Genomic DNA, 21,209 nt, shown 5'->3' with positions numbered 1-21,209 from the left:
CTTGCGCCAATCTACTGTGTACCGTCTTCTTCCCTGCCTTGCCTCGTGCAATTCATCTAACCTATCGTTTAATTTTCCCCCTGCAGCCGAAAGCAGAATGTTGAGATCACCGCACCTCAGGCCGCTGATCTCCCGAAGATGGTCCTTGAGAACCATTTCACAAGGGATGCGAAATTCCGGCGTCGTTCTTGCTATGATTACAAGTTTCCCTACATCCTCACAATCGCCGTTTACTGCATGTTTAAATATTTTACATAGTAGCTCTGGCGGCAAATCAGTTATACGAGACATGTTGTTATTATTATTATTTTTTTTACTCTATGTTATTTATATACCCCACCCCAATTTTTGTTTCGTGTTCATGGCGATGGTGGTACCCAGTGCGGCGACCCGTTCACCCAGCGATGCGTCTCTGCTCACGAACCTTTCGAAAGCTGCGTGCTCTAACTTTCTGTCTGCTTCGTGACGTGCATCCAGATCCGTCTGCGTGGTGTTGTAAGCGATGTCGTGATCTTTGCATGCGGCGTCCAACGGATTCACACCCTTGTCTCCTCTCTCCAATCTTTTCTCGAGTTTGGTACCCGGTCCGCAGTACTGGTAGCCAGGTAAATGCATCTCGAAAGGTAACTTGTTGATGATGTCGTTCACGAGTCCTTTTCCTTCGGCCACGTTCCAGAATCTCGGAGGCAGCGTCGGGGTGTTTCGTTTTAGAGAGTTCCTCTTCGTAAAATCTTCCTTTCAAAATCTCGCCGCTACTATCTTTTATTATATACGTGTGTCGGTTTCCGGGTAGAACTCGAACCACCGTAAAGAGTTCCGTGCTCCAATTTTTTGTGAATCCCTTCTCGAAGGTGCGTTTGAATTTGCTGATCCTCACCTGGTCTCCAATTTTGTATTTAGCTTTTTTGGTCGTGGGTGTGTACTTTGGACAGTAAACGGTAGAAATTAAACGCTGCTCGTCAGATTTCGTAACGTCAGCTGGCTTCATGCCTATCGTTCTGTGTACCGTATCATTATAGGTGTCGACGAGTTCCGGCAGGATGTCGACCCATTTGTAATTTCCCCGAAGCGTGAATCGTTTCCACATGTGTGTTTTCAAGGTTCGATTGAACCTTTCCACGATGCTGGCTTTGATGTGACTGAAGGTTGAATAATGTTGAATCTTGTGTTTTTGAATAAACTTTTGGAATACGGCGTTGTAAAATTCCTTCCCCTTGTCCGTTTGCAGAAACCGTGGTTGTCTGCCGCCGCTTTCGCGAAAAATTAATTTAAATGCTTCCGTGACGCATGTTCCCGTTTTCGCCTTCAAAGGTAGAGCCTATGCGAATTTCGAAAATGTGTCTATGACGGTGAGGAGGTACTTGTTGCCCTTGTTCAATTTATGTACGTTTTTCAAATTGCCGCTACTCATCTCCACGAGGTCACTTTGCCAGAGGTCGTCGATGCCCTTGGTTACCACAGCCAAACGTTCGTAGTTACGGCGTGCAGGTTTATGCAATTCTTCGACGATGGCTTGCCTAGACATTTTTTTAGAGATTACGTTTCAAGAGAAGCACCAGCGTGATGGGATTCAAAGATGGTGGCACCTCGCTCGTGTTTTGAATTATCAGCTTATCGCCGGCACTCACGTCGAAAACGGTAAGATCTTCGTCTTCGTGTATTTCATATATGTTGCGCGTTTCGTTCCAACGTGCCAGAGGAATGTTTCCCGCTTTCTGGACACCACGATTCGATATCAAAGTCATGGTGGGAACGCTAGCTTTTCTGCCGTGAGACCAGTACGAAAATTCGTTTATCTGAATTGTGCCATCGAGGAGAAACTTGTAGTACGGATGATAAGGATGCAACATGTACAGTTTGTTACCTTCGACGAACGTGGAGATTCTCTGTTGATTGGGAACGCTGTTGATTTCGATGGCTTGCAGAGAATGCAGTTTAGCGAATTTAGTGTCGACGCCGAGCAGATTACTGTGAACTTGTCCGAGTTTATTTTCGATGGGCAGCAAATGCTCGACTATGGTATCCGTTACGGCAGAAAACGACGGTTTGATTTTCACTTCCACGTTCAACTGCTTGTAGTTTTCGTTGAGTTCTTGCAACTTGGCACCGAAAGAGGCCAGCGTCGATTCCTGCGTGGATTCCAGCACTCCAACTTGATCTCTGATGTTGACGACGATGTTCTGAAGGTTCTCGACTTGATTCAATTTCGAGCTCTTCTCGGTAAGATCGTTCACGATGCTTCGCATCTCTGTAAACTGCGTGTGAAGGTCGGCGACGCTCTGCGAAGTGGGCAGCGTCGACACCAGCGAACTAATTTCGTCTCGAATCTGTTCCACGTTCGCCGTTTCCGTTTCCAGTCGTTTCAGCATTCGAGATATGTTTCTTTTCAAAGCGTGCAATTCTTTGGAGGTGGGGAGATTGGCCACCCTACTCTCGAGATCGCTCAATGAACTTTTGATGTCGCTCGAATCGGATAGTGCCGTCACCGCCGTTTTCAATTTTTCCAAATCTTCGCTCGAAGGCACGCTCGTCCGTAACGATTCCAAGTCACCCTGTATGTTGTCGAGTACGTGATGAAAATGAGCGAGATTCGTTTCAACGTTCAAATTTTCTAAATATTCGATCTTCTGCTGAACCGTGCTTAACGTGTCTTGAATGCTCGTCAACGCTCTTGCTTCAGCGTGAATATTTTTAATTTCTTCGTTGATCAATTCCAAGGACGCCTGAAGCGTAGCGATGGTGGTTTGAATGTGTTCGAAATCTCGATACGCCTCCAATTGAATTTTTATGTTCGCGACGCTTTTACCGATGACCTGCAGTTCGTCCGACGATGGTAGGTTCGTCATTGTATCTTCCAAAGTCTGCAACTTGGATTTAATTTCTTCCAACGTGCTGGTGAATTCTTCTTGTAATTTGGAAACGACGACGTGCAAGCGTTCTGCGTCTATATCGTTCACGACGGTTTGAAGTTCAGAGAAATTCTTTTCTATTGCGGAAGTTCGTTCTTCGATTTCGAGTTTCAATTTTTCCAAATCTTCATTTTTCGATTGAAATTGCTGTAATTTGGCCAAATCATTTTGAAGCGAATCCACGCTCAACTGTATATTTTGAACGCTGTCGTAAGAAGGTACGTCGACATAATTTTTTATCAGCATCTTCAGTTCGGAATCGATTTTCAGAATGGGGTCGAGACATTGCGTTTGGAGCGTAGCGATTTCCGACTCTAAACTTTTGTTTAAGGTCTCCTGCAAAGCGATCAAATCGGTCCTCAACTTCTTAACTCGAACGTCCAACATGAGAATCTCTTCTGCATGGTCTACACGCTTGGTGTTGCCGAAAATGTCGTTAGGCATTTTTGGTTAACGGTTATTTATAATAGGATAGACGATTCGTAATTCTACGAAGAGAGGAATAAGTTTGTCGTAATCTCCGAGGAGTTCCACGTACAGGTAATCTCCAGCGGAAACATCGTACGTAATGTTAGAAAGCATCTTGTCGTGCTTGATTCGAAAAATGTTCTTGCCGGTAGAAATTTTGATTTCGCCTGCGTTCACCGGATTCACGGTGATTTGAAGTTTCCCGTCGATTGGAATTTCGTAGAAATGTAAATTGTTATTAAAAACATAAAACATCTTGCCCACATCGTCATTCAGTTTCGTCCAAATGCTGTTGAGGTGAACAATCAGTAAACCATTGAGTTTAGATAACACGGAAGGTAAGAGGTTATTGAAATTTGGCGGTGCAGTCTCCATGTTGATCTGTTTGCGGAAGCCAAAAAGATTCATTGTCCTTGTTAGTTATTTAAGAATACGGTCAAAGTTTTTTTTTTATAATAACAGGCAAAGTTTTTTTTTCCACATGTATATAATGCGATTTAGGAGGAAGATCGTGGCCTACCTATTTGTTGAATTTGTGTCATTGTGTCAACGTTGATAGCACACGCAGAGAGAGGGAACGAAATTGTCGTTTTTCTAGATATCCACAGGCAAAAGCGTAATATTTTGTTTATTTGCTTGCGTCACAATACAGGCGCGCGCGCGCGCGCGCGTGTGTGTGTGTGTGTGTGTGGCACATCGTTCCCCCGAGAGAGGTTTACAAAGGTCACGATATACAAACATTGCCGGAGTTGGAAAATTACGATATGGCGCATTCGCTCACCACTGTTGCCAGCCGTAGGTCTCTCTCTCTCTAGCCCCTTGCCAAGTAAAAAAAAAGAGTGTAGGTAGGAGTTGGCAACACTGCGAGAAAATAAAGCTCATGCCTTACAAGAGAAAACCATTAAGGCAATCTTCACTTGATGACGTTGAACCCGTGCAGTGTTGCCATCCACCCATCTCTCTCTCTTTTACGGCAGTGCGTGTTTGTTGCCGGCTCTCCTTGCCCAGTGTGTGTAGGTTGGCAAAAATTGCTTTATGCACTGTAAGGCAAGCCTCAAGCAAGGTTGCCAGCTCCTTGCTTTAGGTTAGGTTAGACCAAGAAAAAAAAAACTGTAGGTAGGCTGTCGGTTGTTTAACTCTTCCCTCTCTCTCTCTCCTCTCTCTTTTTTGTAAAAGGCTATGGCAAAAGCACCAGTAGGTTGGCAACCTTGCTTTATGCACTGTAAGGCAAGCCTCAAGCAAGGTTGCCAGCTCCTTGCTTTAGGTTAGGTTAGACCAAAAAAAAAACCTTGGTGATTTTTTCGAGTAAGGTGTTGGCAACACTGCGAGAAAATGAGGCTTATGCCTTACAAGAGCAAACTATTAAGGAGCCTCAAGCAAGGTTGCCAGCTCCTTGCTTTAGGTTAGGTTAGACCAAAAAAAACCTTGGTGATTTTTTTCGAGTGAGGAGTTGGCAACACTGCGAGAAAATGGGGCTCATGCCTTACAAGAGAAATCCATTAAGGCGAGCCCCACCGAGCCCCATTTTCGGTTTGTGAACCCGTGCACCTGCACTACTAGGCACCTATGATAATATGACCATTCTTGCTTGATTTTAGCACAACAATGAGATAATTGGAAATTTCAAAAGGAACAGCTTGTTCAAGGGAGGTGAATGACTTTCATGGACGACCGGAGGATTTTTTCCAGGGAGAGGCAAGTAATGCATTTTTGCAGGGGGAGGAGGTACAAACTAGACATATTTTCCCAGCTAAGAGTGCTGGGAATAATAAATATATAATTACTAAAATTTGCCTCCACCGGGATTGAACCCGGGATCCCTTGATTACAAGACGGCTAGGCTACCGAGGTGGAGAGGTCCAATTTTAATATCTCTAATTTTCAGCATTAAGAATTAGGTGGTTTGTGTACTGTCTCTCGTTTCATAACGTCGTATTTCTCCCTCCCGGATAATTGTAATGATAAGAATACATATAACGATCAAACGAATCAGAGAACATCACTCATGCCATTGCATTGCCGGTACTCAAATGAGGAACGAAAAATCGAAAATAAACTTGACGGTTCTATTAATTTTGGACGTTCTTCTAGCTGTAAAGAAATATTTTTCACACCTGTTAGACCCATTCCGAAAAATAGTGATACAATTTATAGAGGCTAGTAATTGTACAGATTTAGCTGTGTATGCATATATTCTTAGTCACCGTTTGAACCTAACCAAAGAACAATCTGTCACAGTCACTGAATGCATTCACCTACCAAGCAGGCAGCAGAGTATTGTAGCAAGTTTGCCGACCAATGATTGGCCATTTAGCCATTGTTGATCAAGGAGATCTTCTGCTGACATCCATACGATTTAAGACTACATTGTAATAATGTAATCTTACGATCTTTCTAAAGTGGGAATGTACTATAACATTATAATGGAATATGTTATGTAAGAAAACTTCTAGTTTTTATCTTTTTCGGTCAAAATGGCGTCTGCCATAGTATAACAATCTGGAATGGGCTACAAGGGGGCCTGGGATTAAATTAGGGAAGATTTAGCTCCCCCTGTAGCACCATCTCTGATTGTCACCATTGTGCAACCATCAGATACGACTAGGTATTGTTGCTAAAAGCTTCATGCAAGTGTTAATGACATTCTCGTGTATTTTTGCCAAGGGCCACCTGGATTTTGATCCACAATTGCTGTTTAACCTTGGCAAACATGTTTTAGAACAGTACTCAAAATGGTGTTCATTTCAACCTCGTACAATACACAACAGCACTCCCTGCTCCGACCTCTTTTAGTACTCCATACATCGACATGGGCCCCAGCTGTCTCATAGCACATGCACGATGTTATCACCTCTTCCTTACAGTGTTGCCACTTTCAAATTTACAACCCACGTAGATCATGAGTTAAAAACTGAAAACTGTTGTTTCATTTCAGTGTACATTCGGTAATACGCAAGTCAATATTGAGACGTATATTTTGACAGCCCCCCCACCTTCTCCGATTTGCACCAAAATGGTGCCAAACGTTAGTGCATCGTTTGTGCACGAATGTGCACGCAAAAATTTCGTTTGTGCACAAACGGAAAACACCAAAATTAGCAAGTCAATTTGGGGGGGGCTGTCTAAATGTCAGCCCCCCCACCGTCTCTGATTTGCACCAAAATGGTGCCAAACGTTAGTGCATCGTTTGTGCACGAATGTGCACGCAAAAATTTCGTTTGTGCACAAGGGGAAATCCGAGATATTAACACCTTAACTTTTGGGGTCAGCCCCCCACCTTCTCCGATTTGCACCAAAATGGTGCCAAACGTTAGTGCACCGTTTGTGCACGAATGCGCACGCAAAAATTTCGTTTGTGCACAAGGTGAAATCCGAGATATTAACACCTTAACTTTTGGGGTCAGCCCCCCCACCTTCTCCGATTTGCACCAAAATGGTGCCAAACGTTAGTGCATCGTTTGTGCACGAATGTGCACGCAAAAATTTCGTTTGTGCACAAGGGGAAATCCGAGATATTAACACCTTAACTTCTGGGGTCAGCCCCCCCACCTTCTCCGATTTGCACCAAAATGGTGCCAAACGTTAGTGCATCGTTTGTGATTTTGCGTACATCTATTCTATCTCATGTGTGCGATATGGAATACATGTGCAATGGGATTCATATGTATTACCGTGAAAATTGTCCATCACCATTTTGGTGCAATTTATTCGAGGCAATAAGAGCTTCAAGAAGTTTAAAAAAAAGTCCAAACAAACTGTTGACAACTTCTGCACGAGCACACACAATAATTCATTGCTTGAAATGACATAAGATATAAGATAAAAATTAATGAAGATGGTTATGGACAATTTGCACGGTTATATTCTTGGTACACTGTACCACGATATCTTTTCTCTTACGCCGGGCCCTTTTCTACCTGTTCAAGGGGCTCCGGTGCCCACCCAGCGTCGTGTAAAGTGGAGGGAACTCTGTAGGGTAAAGGCAGCTAGGGGCGTGGTGCTGATGACATCACCCCCACGTTCGACCGTGATCCACACCCCCTATACGTCTTCACGGCGTCGTGAAAAACACAGGAGGGGCACTATACTTTTATTTCACTTTTTTGCCACGTGCTTTGTCCAAAATATCATCTTTATTGCAATATACTGTACTGGCTAAATTAATAATTATTGACAATAAGCACAGGCACTGTAAAAAGTGAGAAATAAACATGTGACACGTGCATCCCCCTCCACTTCCCTCGTACACTAGAAAAGACTAAACACGCACAAGTGATAATATGGGTACACCCGTGATAAATGGCTGACTCCATAAGTGTCTGCTTAATCGCAGAGAAAGACAGACGACGTCATGCAAAACTAAAAGTTGACGCCACAGGCGTTCGTAAAATTACAACATGAAACACACTCCACCTTTTCTAATAGCGGTGGTGCAGGGAGGAGGGGTGGAGGATCTGCGCGTGTAACAGTTCAAGTAATCACGTTGTTTAATTTTTAACTTTGCCCATAATAATCGTCACCAATTCTTAATTTATCCAGTACGCTACTGCGACGATGCACGGTATTTCGAACGAAGCATGTGGCAACATGGCATTTTCTGCTTCCATTAAAACTCGTACAAATATACAACCTCCACGGTGAACCAAAGTTGAAAATTCAATCACTTTAGACGAGTGGTGGAGACTGGATTCCAAAACCGGGATACAAGATGACAAAACTGGGGGGCAAAGACAGTATATTTCCCTTTTTAGATAAGGTTTAACATAGTGCGGGGGCAAAGGTGGCAAAATGTGGCGGAAGTCAATTGCACCCCTCAAACCCCTAATCGCCGCCACTGCTTTAGACTGAAAACAATATATTTCCGAACGATATATTTCTGACCCCAAAAGTTAAGGTGTTAATATCTCGGATTTCCCCTTGTGCACAAACGAAATTTTTGCGTGCACATTCGTGCACAAACGATGCACTAACGTTTGGCACCATTTTAGTGAAAATCAGAGACGGTGGGGGGGCTGACATTTAGACAGTTCCCCCAAATTAACTTGTTAATTTTGGTGTTTTCCGTTTGTGCACAAACGAAATTTTTGCGTGCACATTCGTGCACAAACGATGCACTAACGTTTGGCACCATTTTGGTGCAAATCGGAGAAGGTGGGGGGGGCTGTCTAAATATATGTAATATTGAGACCAGATCGAAAAAATACATTTCGACATCTCTTACGAGAGTAGAAAATTTTGTATAAAAACCAAGCAATGTGCAAAAACATCTGTTTTCAGTGTTTTCTTTATTTTTTATCCATTATTTCCAGACGAGGTTGAGGCATTTGCAACTCTAGATGAGGCGGAGAACAAGATAGATCGGTGCCTTCTTGTAACAAGACCTATGCACACTGTATTTACATGTCACGTCATTGGTATAATCATAGATAGCAATCTGTGTTTCATTTTCCCGCCTATTCAATACACACGTTTGCAGCTGTGATGCCGATACCTGGTGAGATCCATGACCTACCGCTCATGACGAACGGAAACACAATTTCAGCACAGGCCCTGTTACAGGAAGGCACAGACACAACCTGAGACATATGGTCATTTTGAAAGATGTGTCAGCGCTAATCAACCTTTCTCAAAATGATAGATTCTTTGTGAATATATTCAGCTGCTAAATTTAGGTCACAAGTATATCAAAAGCAAAGACCGGGTAAATGCAAGGTGCGTCCATCACGGGCACTGGATGGTAATTCGTTCACGATAAATGACGTCAATTATCAGTGTAAGTAGAAAAGCAATCACGCACTAAATTTTCAACCAAATGAAAATTAGTAGCAAGATGTGTGATTTTTCACCATACAGTAAGAAGATTGCTGCTACCTTCTACGATATCAATATTCTAATTTGAAGAGACAAGAGAACGGTACGGATGAACTCACCGTTGAACCAGCACCTCATTTCCCCAAATCCTGGCTTCAAATAGAGTGACGAGATGTTCGGCGTTAAATCCATGACCATAGACACGATGAGGAAAATGGCGGGACAGCCCCAAGCGTATAGAGAGTAGAAAATGAATTTCCTGTTTCCTGTGGCCTTTATTCTTTTCATTATTTGAAGAGAACTGAAAATTTAAATACGAACTCAGGTTAGACTGAAAGAGAGTGCAGAAAAAATCAAATACATTTCGAGACAAAACTTAAACAACAATGTAATACAGGGTAGGGTGATTCAAAAGTCTCTTGACATTTTAATAAAAAAAGCATTTTATTTACAAAATTGACAGTACTCTAGAATAAAAGACAAACTCACTACATGTCAATGTGGTGGCCCTGTAAATCTAGGCATCGCATTCACCTCTCTTGCGTAGACCTGAACGGGGTGATGCGCCATCTTGTTGGAATACATCAGTGTATTTTATCCCATCCTGAAAGCACAGGCGATATAAGGAAAATGTCAAGAGTCTTTTGAATCACCCGGTATACCCATTGAGCTACTATTCCCTTGATAGCGCACCTAATATTATAAATTAAATATGGGTAGATTAGAGTAGTGCAAAAACCCATATAACCAGGACCAGAAAGTATGAACCCTCCTCTGGCAGATTTGCCTACACTTAAAACTTGCTCAACATGCCCATATGAGCTTTTTGCTCAAGTGTGGAACCCCGTCTAATCCAAGATTTTTGTAAAAATGCCCTCGGGAATTTCCTGAGAAAGTATGACCCCCCTCAGATTGATTTGCCTACACTTATAAAAGGCACTTCTGTGAGATTGTTGTCCATAAAATTGTCAAAAATATGCCCCTCTTGATATTTTTTTTTGGCCACACCTAAAACTACGCCAAACGTATTAACACACACACACCCCCCACACACATACTGACCTTGATCTTGACCTTGATCTTGATCTTGACCATTTTTTCGATTATTTTGACCTTGACCTTGAGATGACCTTGACCTTGACCACACCCACCCACATACACACCCACACACACCCACATACACACCCACACACACCCACATACACACCCACACCCACCCATACACACCCACACACACCCACACCCACCCACACATATTTACTTCCGGTCCACTTGTGGCCTATTTCTGGTTTATTTATATTGCATCATGTTTTGCAACAAATTATTACCCAATATTATGCATTAGACATGTGTTGTTTTCTGATTGGTTGGTTATGACATAATGTGATGATGTGTTATATTCTGATTGGCTTATTGTTTCAGATATTTTCAATGCGGTCCGTGCTTAGGGTATATAAAGAGATTTTGCATTGCATATCAGCCAGTATTGTGAGAGTTGTTAAAGAGTGAGGGTGTGTTGTTGCAGTGCTGCTCATATTTTTTAAACACAAAAATATTGCAGATTTGTATAAATTGAATTACAAATCTATTTGATTTAATATATAGAATTTTTAACAACCTGTCATAGGTTTATTAAGTATAAAGTTTTGATTTGGACCCCAAGAAATTTTATATAAATACCAAAGCCAAAAATATTCACACACACACACACACACACACACACACATTAAGTATACAAATCACACTGCTGAACCCAACTGATATTTTTTATTAAGCATGGAATTTTGATTTGAATCCCAAGAAATTGTATATAATAAACAACAACAAAAATGCCAAATCAAAAATATTGTAATCAATGCAAAAAAAATATATCCAGCCCCAATTGGGCTAAGCATCAAAGGAATTGTAATCCAGACAAATGCAGAACTCCCACAAAAAATTGCCCTAAATGCCATAGAAAATATAATCTGGAATATTTCACATATAAACATAAAGGTACTTGCTCTGCACAGTCATCAACATTGCCCCCACAACCATCTACATCTGGTCTGAAAAGGAAGCATGAAGCACCTGTTAATGCTAGAGCAGCAAAGCAGCCACGCTATGAACCCATCCATAGCAGTTTTAACGGCCAATTAAGGGATCACCGTTTTGTATCAGAGCCAAGATGTGGTATTAAGAATTTTTTGAACAGTATAAATCCAGATGTGCAGGCAATTCTAAATGCACAAAATGGCTCTTATAAGCTGTCTCTCAAATTGTTTACACAATATAAGAAGCCAAATGGCACAAAATTTACACAGCCCCACATAACAGAAACTGTACCGGTATATTCAAATGCAAATTCAGACAAAATAATAAGCAGTTTGATAGATCAATTGAATATTAAACACTCTGAATTTGCGGCAAAAGAGTCAGGATGGAGCCTATGCGGATCTCCACACAAGCTCTATGTTAATATTTCTGAATTCAGCCCATTACAAGGATCTACATATTTGCTATTACCTGCCAATATCAAAAACAAAACAGCCGTGGTTAATATAAAAAATAATGATGAGAAATGCTTTTTGCGGTGTATTTTAGCTGCTTTGTATCCAGTTTCAAGGCATCCTGAGAGAATAACTTATTATAAACAACATGAAAATGATTTTGATGAGGCAATGGAGGGTTTAGAATATCCAATGCTTGTTCAGAATATTGATAAATTTGAAAAAAAAGGCCAGGCACATCAATGGCAAACAATTATCTATTAATGTATTTACTTGTTCTACTGGCCGTGACAATTGCTTGATAGATCCTCTCAGAATCAGTACACTTGATGATGAATCTGCTATTCCGATTGATCTGCTCTTAATTAAAGGAGATGGTACATATCATTACACTCTGATACACAGTCTTGAAGCTTTAGTCAGAACACAACTAGACAAATCCAATACAATATTCAAGTTGTGTAGAAGATATTTGTCTGTATTTGATGGTGAAAAAATAATAAATGGGGTTCGTGAAAAAATGCAGAAATTGCTAAAAACAAGTTAATTGAGCATCTGAAATACTGTGGCAACCATAAACCTGTTCATATGGTGATGCCAATGCCAAGTGAAAATGCAAAATTCAAAAAGTTTGAAGCCCTGTTGGAACACCCAGCATATATAGTCTGTGATTTTGAATCAAACCTCAAACCTCTTGCATTCTGTAGCCCAGATCCTGATGAACCTTCAATTACACCATACCAGTTACATGAACCTTCCAGTTTTTATTATGTGGTTGTACAGGATGGGGTTGTTAGTAAAGAAGATTTATACATGGGAGCAGATGCCATCAAAGAATTTGCAGATAGAATAGAAAATGAGTGCCATGACATAGCATCTAATATCTTATTAAAATCAAAACCCATGTTGCCTTTAACAGAGAAACAGATTGAAGATTTCAACAATGCAGAAAAATGCCCGGTATGTGATTCTGAATTTTCAGATGCAAATATCAAGGTTCATCACCATTCTCATACAGATGGTAAATTCTTAATGGCCCTGTGTAATAGCTGCAATATTCAGATCCAGAGACCAAAATTTGTTCATATATTTTGCAATGGTGCATCCAATTATGATTTTCATCATTTGATCAGGTACGAGGGGTTTGACAAGCAGAATTTAAATATTTTAGCTGAAAATAATGAGAAATATATTGCCATTAGCAAAATAATTAAAGTTAATGGTGTTTCTATTCACTTAAGATTTCTTGATTCATACAGAATTCTGTCTGCTAGCCTGGCTACACTGGCCACTCAATTATCTGATGATCAATTCAAAATCACATGTGCTTTGTTTCCAAATCAGGACCTGAAATTAATTAGGCGGAAGGGTGTATATCCATATGATTATGTTACAGATTTTTCTAAATTTGATGAGTGTTCTCTGCCACCACAACAAGAGTTTTACAGCAAAATCAGAGGATCTGGAATCACTGATGAAGATTATCACCATGCCCAATTGATGTGGAACAATTTAAAATGCCAGACATTTGGTGATTATCACAATGCATACTTGAAACTTGATGTGACCCTCTTAGCTGATATACTGCAGGCATTCAGAAAATCTTCCATGCAAAATTATAAGCTGGATCCAATGTATTTTTACAGTGCTCCGGGCCTAGCATGGTCTGCAATGTTTTTAAACACTAAAATGCAATTGGATCTGATCCAGGATCAAGATATGTATCTGTTTATGGAACAATGTATAAGAGGAGGCATGGTGCAATGTTCTCAGAGATATGCCAGAGCAAATAACAAATATATTCCTGAATATGATCCAGTACTGCCATCAAATTATATACTGTATGTAGATGCCAACAGCCTGTATGGTTATGCTATGATGAAAAAACAACCATATGCAGGGCTTGAGTGGGTCGAAGATTTCAAGATTGAAGATCTTAAGGATTTTGATGACAGTAACTATGGCCTGTTCTTAGAGGTTGATCTGACAATTCCAGATAATTTACACAACACATTTTCTGATCTGCCCCCAATTCCCGAGGTTAAGTGTTCACCTGGCTCTAAACAGAAGAAATTGATGATGACTCTAGAGCCGAAACAGGATTATGTCATATATTACAAAAACCTCCAGTTCCTGATGAAACATGGTGTTCAAGTGACCAAAATTGGAAAAGTTTTGAGGTTCAGGCACTCAAGATGGTTGAAGCCATATATTGATACAAACACAGAGCTTCGAACATCTGCAATGAGCCAATTTGATAAGACCTTGTTTAAATTGATGGTCAATTCAGTGTATGGCAAAACAATTGAAAATGTCAGAAAACATATTGATGTTAAAATAATTACTGACCCCAGCCGGAGCAAAAAATTGATTGCAAAACCCAATTTCAATTACAGAAGAATTTATGATGAGAATATGGCACTTTTCAACATGAAAAAAACAAAGATTAAGTTTGATAAGCCTATTTATGTAGGGGCTGTGATATTGGAATTGGCCAAATTACACATGTTAAAATTCTATTATAATGTGTTGAAGCCCTTTTATGGTAATTGTGTAAAACTGATGTACATGGACACAGATAGTTTTGTTCTTGATATTCAAACAGAAGATGTTTATCAAGATATAGCACAGCCTGAATTGTTTAAATATTTTGATACCACTGAACATTCAAAAATTAAACACCACAACAAAAAAGTGCCTGGCAAGTTCAAAGATGAGACACTTGGTGATGTTATTGTGGCATTTGCTGGGTTAAGGGCCAAGATGTACAGTTTTGAAACATGTAGTGGCGCTGTTGCCAAAAGGCCAAGGGCATTGGCAGAGTAACTGTGGACAAAGAGCTTGAATTTGAGGATTACAAAAATTGTCTCAAATCATGTAGCACAATCAGAACATCAGAAAATAGAATTCAGAGTGTGGATCACTTATTGACTAGCAATATTGTAAGAAAAGTGGCTCTGGACCCACATGATGATAAGAGATGCATTTTATCATGTGGCATACATACTCTACCATGGGGGCATTGTGATTTGAAAAATGGCAATCAATGCCCAATTACAGAGCATGATTTGAAATAAATAAACATGCCTATGAACTTATTTGGGTTCAAAAAACAGGCTATTATGGACCTGCCAACACCACAACCCTCTTCTGATATAATATCTAAACTGAGTGCTTTGTTAATTATTCATCTGAACAGCATACTTACAGATGTTGACGATGAAACAGGTAAAACATTGTACATATTTAACAATAATTTAAATCATTACCAATTACCTGTAGGTGGTCAATTGCAATTTATTACAACCCCTGAGGGTAATGTCAAGATTTCAATAGGGAGAAATATTTATAGAATTAAGCACTCAAACATGATTTCTGGCACTGTATATACTGTTTCTGCTGGTGACTGCTTATATATTGAGGTCCCGGGGTCATATGACAAGCTTATACCTTTTTTTATAGAATTAAGAATCAGATATTCAATAATAAATAACCACTAAATCAAAATGCCTAATGATATATTTGGCCATATAAGGCATGAAGATCACAGTGATGAGATTCTGATGCTTGATGTCAGAGTCAAGAAATTAAGAAGTGATTTACAAGCTTTACAAACCACACTCAATGCCAGTCTTCAACTAGCAATTACAAATTTACAATCACAATGCATGGACCCTCTTCTTAAAATTGATTCTGAACTCAAAGTGCTGCTTCAGAAATATACTGATTTGGCCACATAAGATAATTTTCAAAGTTTAGAAGAAGCTGTAGCAGCTCTTCAAGCCAAATTTAAGACCCAGGCCACCAACTCTGAGCAATTGAAACAGCAATTGGAAGAGCAGATAAATAATGTCCAGGCACAGCTCCAAACAATTGTCAAAAGCATAAAATCACAAGAAGATTTTGATCTAGTGATTTCCACTCTAAAGGAACAGATTCAATCACTCCAAATACCTAATCTGGACCCCTTGAACAATGCCATAGCCGAGGTTAAAGAAAAAATTGAGACACTTGAAAATTTTATGAACAACTTGCCATCTTCTGATGCTTTGAGTGCAATAACTCGGAGTGTTGCAAACATCAAGCTGCAACTTGAAACATATGAAGATTTTGGAAAAATTCAAAGTACCATAACCCATCTTGAGGGTACAATAGCAGCAGTGCAAAGTGATTTGACAAATGTACAAGAATCCCGCCTGCCTGGTATTGTAGACATACTTGTCAGTGTCCAGCAACAGATCACAAAACTTGAAAACCTCAACACTGAATCTGAGCTCTCTCATTTTCATCACTTGATTGATGATATCCAAACAAAGCTTGAAATTTTACAACAATCAACACCCACTCAGGCAGATATAGCCCTGCTCCAAAATGCTATGCAAAATGTGGCTGATGCTTCTGAATTAAATAATGTGAAATTGGCACTTGAATCTTTGCAAAATACTGTAACAAATCTGCCTACATCACAGGAACTTAAAAATATTAAGAGAGCAGTGAATCGCATATTGAAATCAGAAGATATCAAGAATATCCAGACAGAGATCAAACAACTTACTCAGACAGTGGCCACTCTACCAACTAATCAACATATTAATGAATTGCATGCCCTGTTTGAGGATATCAGAAGACAGGTCCATGATCTTACTGCTCAAAATTCAAAATTGGCAGTTGTTGAAAATTTACAGCAAATTGTAGCTAATATCAAGCAACAGTTAGGGACCATGGAATCCAATCAAGCAAATGCTTTGTCTGTTTTTGCCACCCAGCTTCAAGAGATTGTGCAACAATACAAGAAACTTGTTGTGGACATAAAGATCAAGCCAGGCCATGATGATGTTGTTAGGACCATCAATGAGCATCTTGAATCTGTAACAAGCAGATTGCTTACAGCAGAAAAAGAAATAACAGGCATAATTGAGAATCCAAAACATACAGTAATTCTTGAATTGTACATCATCCCCAACAAAGAATATGATTCACCATTTACACCAGGTGGCAAAATATATATGCTGTCCCCTGCACAATTTTATTACCAGTTTTTTGTTGGGGGCACACTGAGACCAATCAAGATCAAATATTGGCTTCAACCACAGGCACACCACTACCCCACCTTATCAATAACAAATGCTGACAACAAACCAAAAATCACCAGTGTAGAGTTAGAGGATTTTACAGATCCCAATACATTAGAAACAGCCTATGTTGAAGATGATGGCTCTCTGGAATTTAAAATACAAATAGGGGACAAATTATATTTAGAAAATCCTGTAGTATCAGCTGCTGAACACCCCATAGTTGCAATATTCCTGTTTACATATTATGTCTAGAGAAATTATTGTTGATGAATTACACAGACAAGCCAGACATAATTATAAGAGACTGCCAGTAGTCACAAAAGGCATAGATGATTTATGGCAGAGCGACTTGATTGAGATGGCAAGTGGACAGCTGAAAAACTTAGACAAAATCAACAAGGGCTACAAGTATCTACTTACTGTAATAGACACATTTTCAAAATTTGCCTGGGCTGTGCCACTCAAATCCAAGACTGGAAAATGTGTTACAGAAGCCATCAGGACAATCATCAATCAGAGTGGAAGATCACCGCGCTATTTGCAAACAGATAATGGCAAAGAATTTTATAATTCTGTGTTCCAACAATTTATTAAAAGCCAGTCAATACAACATTATTCGAGTTACAGTGATCTCAAGGCCTCAATTGTAGAGAGATTCAACAAAACCCTAAAAAATCTTATGTATAAACAATTTACACTTCAAGGTAATTATAAATGGATTAATATTCTTCCAGAACTTCTACATAAATATAACAACTCGGTCCATTCCACAATCAACATGAAACCCTCTGAAGTAACTTCATCTGATGAGCAAAAATTGATCAGGACTGTTTATTATCCTAGATACCAGCCAACAACAAGAAAGGCCAAATACAGGGTGGGTGATCAAGTAAGAATCAGCAAATATAAGCACTTATTCAATAGAGGCTTTACAAGAAACTGGAGTACTGAATTATTTACAGTGGTTAAAATTAAACCTGGGACCCTTAACACATATATAATAAAAGATCACCGAGGAGAAATTCTCAAAGGCAGATTCTATGAAGAAGAACTCAGCAAAACTAAACAGCCTGACACATATCTCATAGAAAAAATCATCCGCAGAAAAGGCAACAAGTTATTTGTCAAATGGCTAGGACTTCCAGAACACAGCTGGATCGATGCAGAAAAAGTGATAATATGAGCACCTGGGATGTTATAAAAAGGCTGCCAGAACCTGAACAGCAGATTAAGAGAAATGGCAAGTTGCTGCCTGAAAATATTAGATGTCTTATTGTTGGGCCATCAGCTTGTGGTAAAACTACACTAATGATTGATAATTTTTTATTGGCACCCAACTGGTTAGACTGGAAAAACAGGCACTTGTATGTTTTCTCCAAGAGCTTGGAACAATTAAAATATCAGCAGCTGATGAAGCTATATGATGGATTGGATATTGTCACTTTTGAATCAGATGTTAAGCCATTCCATGAATGTCTTGATAACTCTGTTGTTGTGTTTGATGACATTATACTGGATAATCAAAACAAGGTTAGAAATTTTTTTACACAGGGGCGACACAAAAACATTGAATGTTTCTACCTGGCACAGACTTTTTCTAAAATTCCGAAGCAGCTGATCCGAGACAACAGCAATTTTATATGTGTGTTTCATCAAGATCATACCAACCTCAAACACATACATGATGAATATGTAGGTGGGGACTTGAGCTACAATGATTTTTCCAAGTTTTGCAGTAGGTGCTGGAATCAAAACAGTTATGGGTTTGTCACAATTGATATGACAAGAAAACCCAATAGTGGCAAATACAGAAATAAAATCAACAATTTTCTAGACATTGAAACATATATAAATAACCATGAAAAGGCCAATCATTGATGATCTTAAATTAAGAGATTATCTTGTAAAAAGATTTAAGGGATGGAAATCAGAGAACCGAGGAATTTATGAACAACACAAACAAACAGAACAGCCTATTATTGATGCTATTAGTGAATTAGGTAAAAATATCAAAACTGTTACAGAGCAAAATCAAAATTTGATCACAGAGCTTGTACCTGTAGCTGCAAGGAACATATTAGATTATCCAATCACCCCACTTTCCAGTATTCATACACCTAGTCCTGTTGCTCCTCGAAGAATTGTAGCTACTCAGGATCCTATTGAATTGGGTCTTCTTGCTCAAAAATATTTAAGCACACCTAAAGACAACAAAGATGAGGTCTTTGGCTTATATGCTGACACAGAGCGTGATGGTAGCATCATACATAGAATTGGCAATTTCAGAGTAACATTTATGGGAGATGATATAATTGTATATTCAGAATCTCATCTTGGACAAAGAGGTGGTTTTGTTAAATATCCCGGCACACCTGGATTGTGGGAACTGATGACTAGGAAAAGGCCTGGCAGTTATACAGATCAAGACTATGAGCACTACAAAGAAATATTAATAAAATCAGATGCTCTATACCAGAACAATGATCCCACACAAAAAAGAGTCAAGTCTAGCAGTGGAGCAAAATATAACAACTTAATCAAGCCCATATGGTCACAGATCAAGACTGGCAGTGGAATCAAACAATACAACACCCTGCCTAAAGAATTTGTGTGGGTTGATGATGTCAGGAAACTTGTAGATAGGTTATTGGTGATAGCTGGGGAGGAAAATGCTGGCAACCACAATTTTTACAATGAAAAGGTTGGAATTATGGACATGATAAGCAAAAAATTGTCTAATTTTATAGTAAATGACACTAAGGGGATTGGATATCTTATAAAAATTATTAATACTCTACCACCTAAATTTTGGAATATTTCTGAGGGCCGGGGCTTGGTTAATGACATTATAAACAAGCTGCCATTTGAACTACACATTCCAGGCTATCAGTATTGTGGTCCAGGTACAAAATTGGACCATAGATTAAACAGAGGTGATCCCGGTGTTAATCCCCTAGATGCTGCTTGTAGAGACCATGACATAGCATACAACACACACTGATCTTGACAAGAGACATGTTGCAGACAAGAAATTAGAAGAGGCTGCATTTGGTAGATTTGTAAGCAAAGATGCTTCTTTGAGTGAAAAAATAGCAGCATTGGGAACCACCATAGCTATGAACACCAAACAAAAACTGGGGTGGGGGCTGTGAATATATATATATAATAAACCTAGAATGAAGGCCAAGGGTGTTATGTATCAAATACCTTATGCAGGTCTTAAATCTCTTAAAACTATTGATAGTCTTTTAACCAAAAAGCAGCGCAAGAAAAAAAGCTCTTGTATTGCCAAGGGCCATGGTATGAAATTGTTGCTTAGTACCCCCCAATTAAAAAAATTACAACAATCTAGAAAAAAATCACATGTGGGGGGTTTCATATTTACTATCCCGGCCATCTTAGCAGCACTTGGGGCTGTTGGGAGCTTGGCTGGGGGATCAGCTGCCATAGCAAAAACAGTAATAGATGCCAAGAAAAATAAGGCAGAATTAGATGAATTGAAGCGCCATAACCTGGGCATGGAGAAACAAGGCAAAGGTGTTAAGAGAGCCATGAATAAGTTTAAAAAAAACAAGAGCCGCTTACAAACGAAGATATTGAAGCTTTAATCAAGCCACTGGGCATCAAAAATTTTAGAGGTGTGTACATGTCTGATTCTTTGCCAGAACAACCACTCAACAAAGAGTGTGGCATTGTTAATTTGGATAAGTACAAAAATCAGGGCACTCACTGGATTTGTTATCTTAAATATTTAAACAATGAGGCATTTGTGTTTGATTCATTTGGAGGTGTTCCACCTGAAAATTTAATAAAATATCTAAAATCAGCTAATCTTTATTACAATAATGCCCGTGTTCAAAACTTCAAAGATGTTAATTGTGGACATTTGTGTTTATCTGTTCTCAGATATATGTCTCAAATAAATAAACCATCAATTGAAAATTTTCAAAAAGCCTTGTGGTATCTGAAACATCATGGGGGTATTCCATCTCACCAGCCAAAATTCAATATTGAAACTCAAATTACATGATGATATAGTGTATCCCAAAACAATAGCTCTAAGAGCATTTTATGGCATGTACTTGATCCCTAATATTACACACCACAACAACAAAATTGCTGTAGGGGATCAAAAAATTGTCATCACTCCAGGGCAGTATAATCTGTTCACTCTAAATGCTCAATTACCCAGAGGTATAGTATTAACTCAAAATTCTGTCACTCACAGAGTAGAGATTGTATCTGCTACAGAAACAGTGGATCTGGGTACTATAGGAGAGCTGTTAGGCTTTGAGAACAACACAAAACTTGAACCAGCCATCAAACACACTGCTATTAATATACCTAAATTCTTAGCCATAGAGACTCTGAATATTCACTGTAATGTGGCCGAGGGTATGATCACCAAATCAAATGGCATAGGCACTCACAAACAAACTGGCATCATTGCAACATTT

At 39.4% G+C, this 21,209-nt stretch overlaps 1 protein-coding gene across 1 annotated transcript in view; it reads right to left on the bottom strand.

Moving 5' to 3' along the window:
* Positions 1 to 21,209, bottom strand: part of LOC145989118 (G-protein coupled receptor Mth2-like) — a 122,795-nt gene that overhangs the window by 52,383 nt on the left and 49,203 nt on the right. The window contains exon 3 of the mRNA XM_083124413.1: positions 9,308 to 9,489. Coding sequence (XP_082980539.1) covers positions 9,308 to 9,489 — 182 coding nt within the window. The remainder of the gene's footprint in view (positions 1 to 9,307; positions 9,490 to 21,209) is intronic.

This window comes from Lepisma saccharinum, chromosome 6 (assembly GCF_977018435.1).
Source record: "Lepisma saccharinum chromosome 6, izLepSacc3.1, whole genome shotgun sequence".
Taxonomy (NCBI): Eukaryota; Metazoa; Arthropoda; class Insecta; order Zygentoma; family Lepismatidae; genus Lepisma; species Lepisma saccharinum.
Note: the sequence above shows the minus strand (reverse complement) of the source record. Positions and strands in the feature narration are given on the sequence as shown.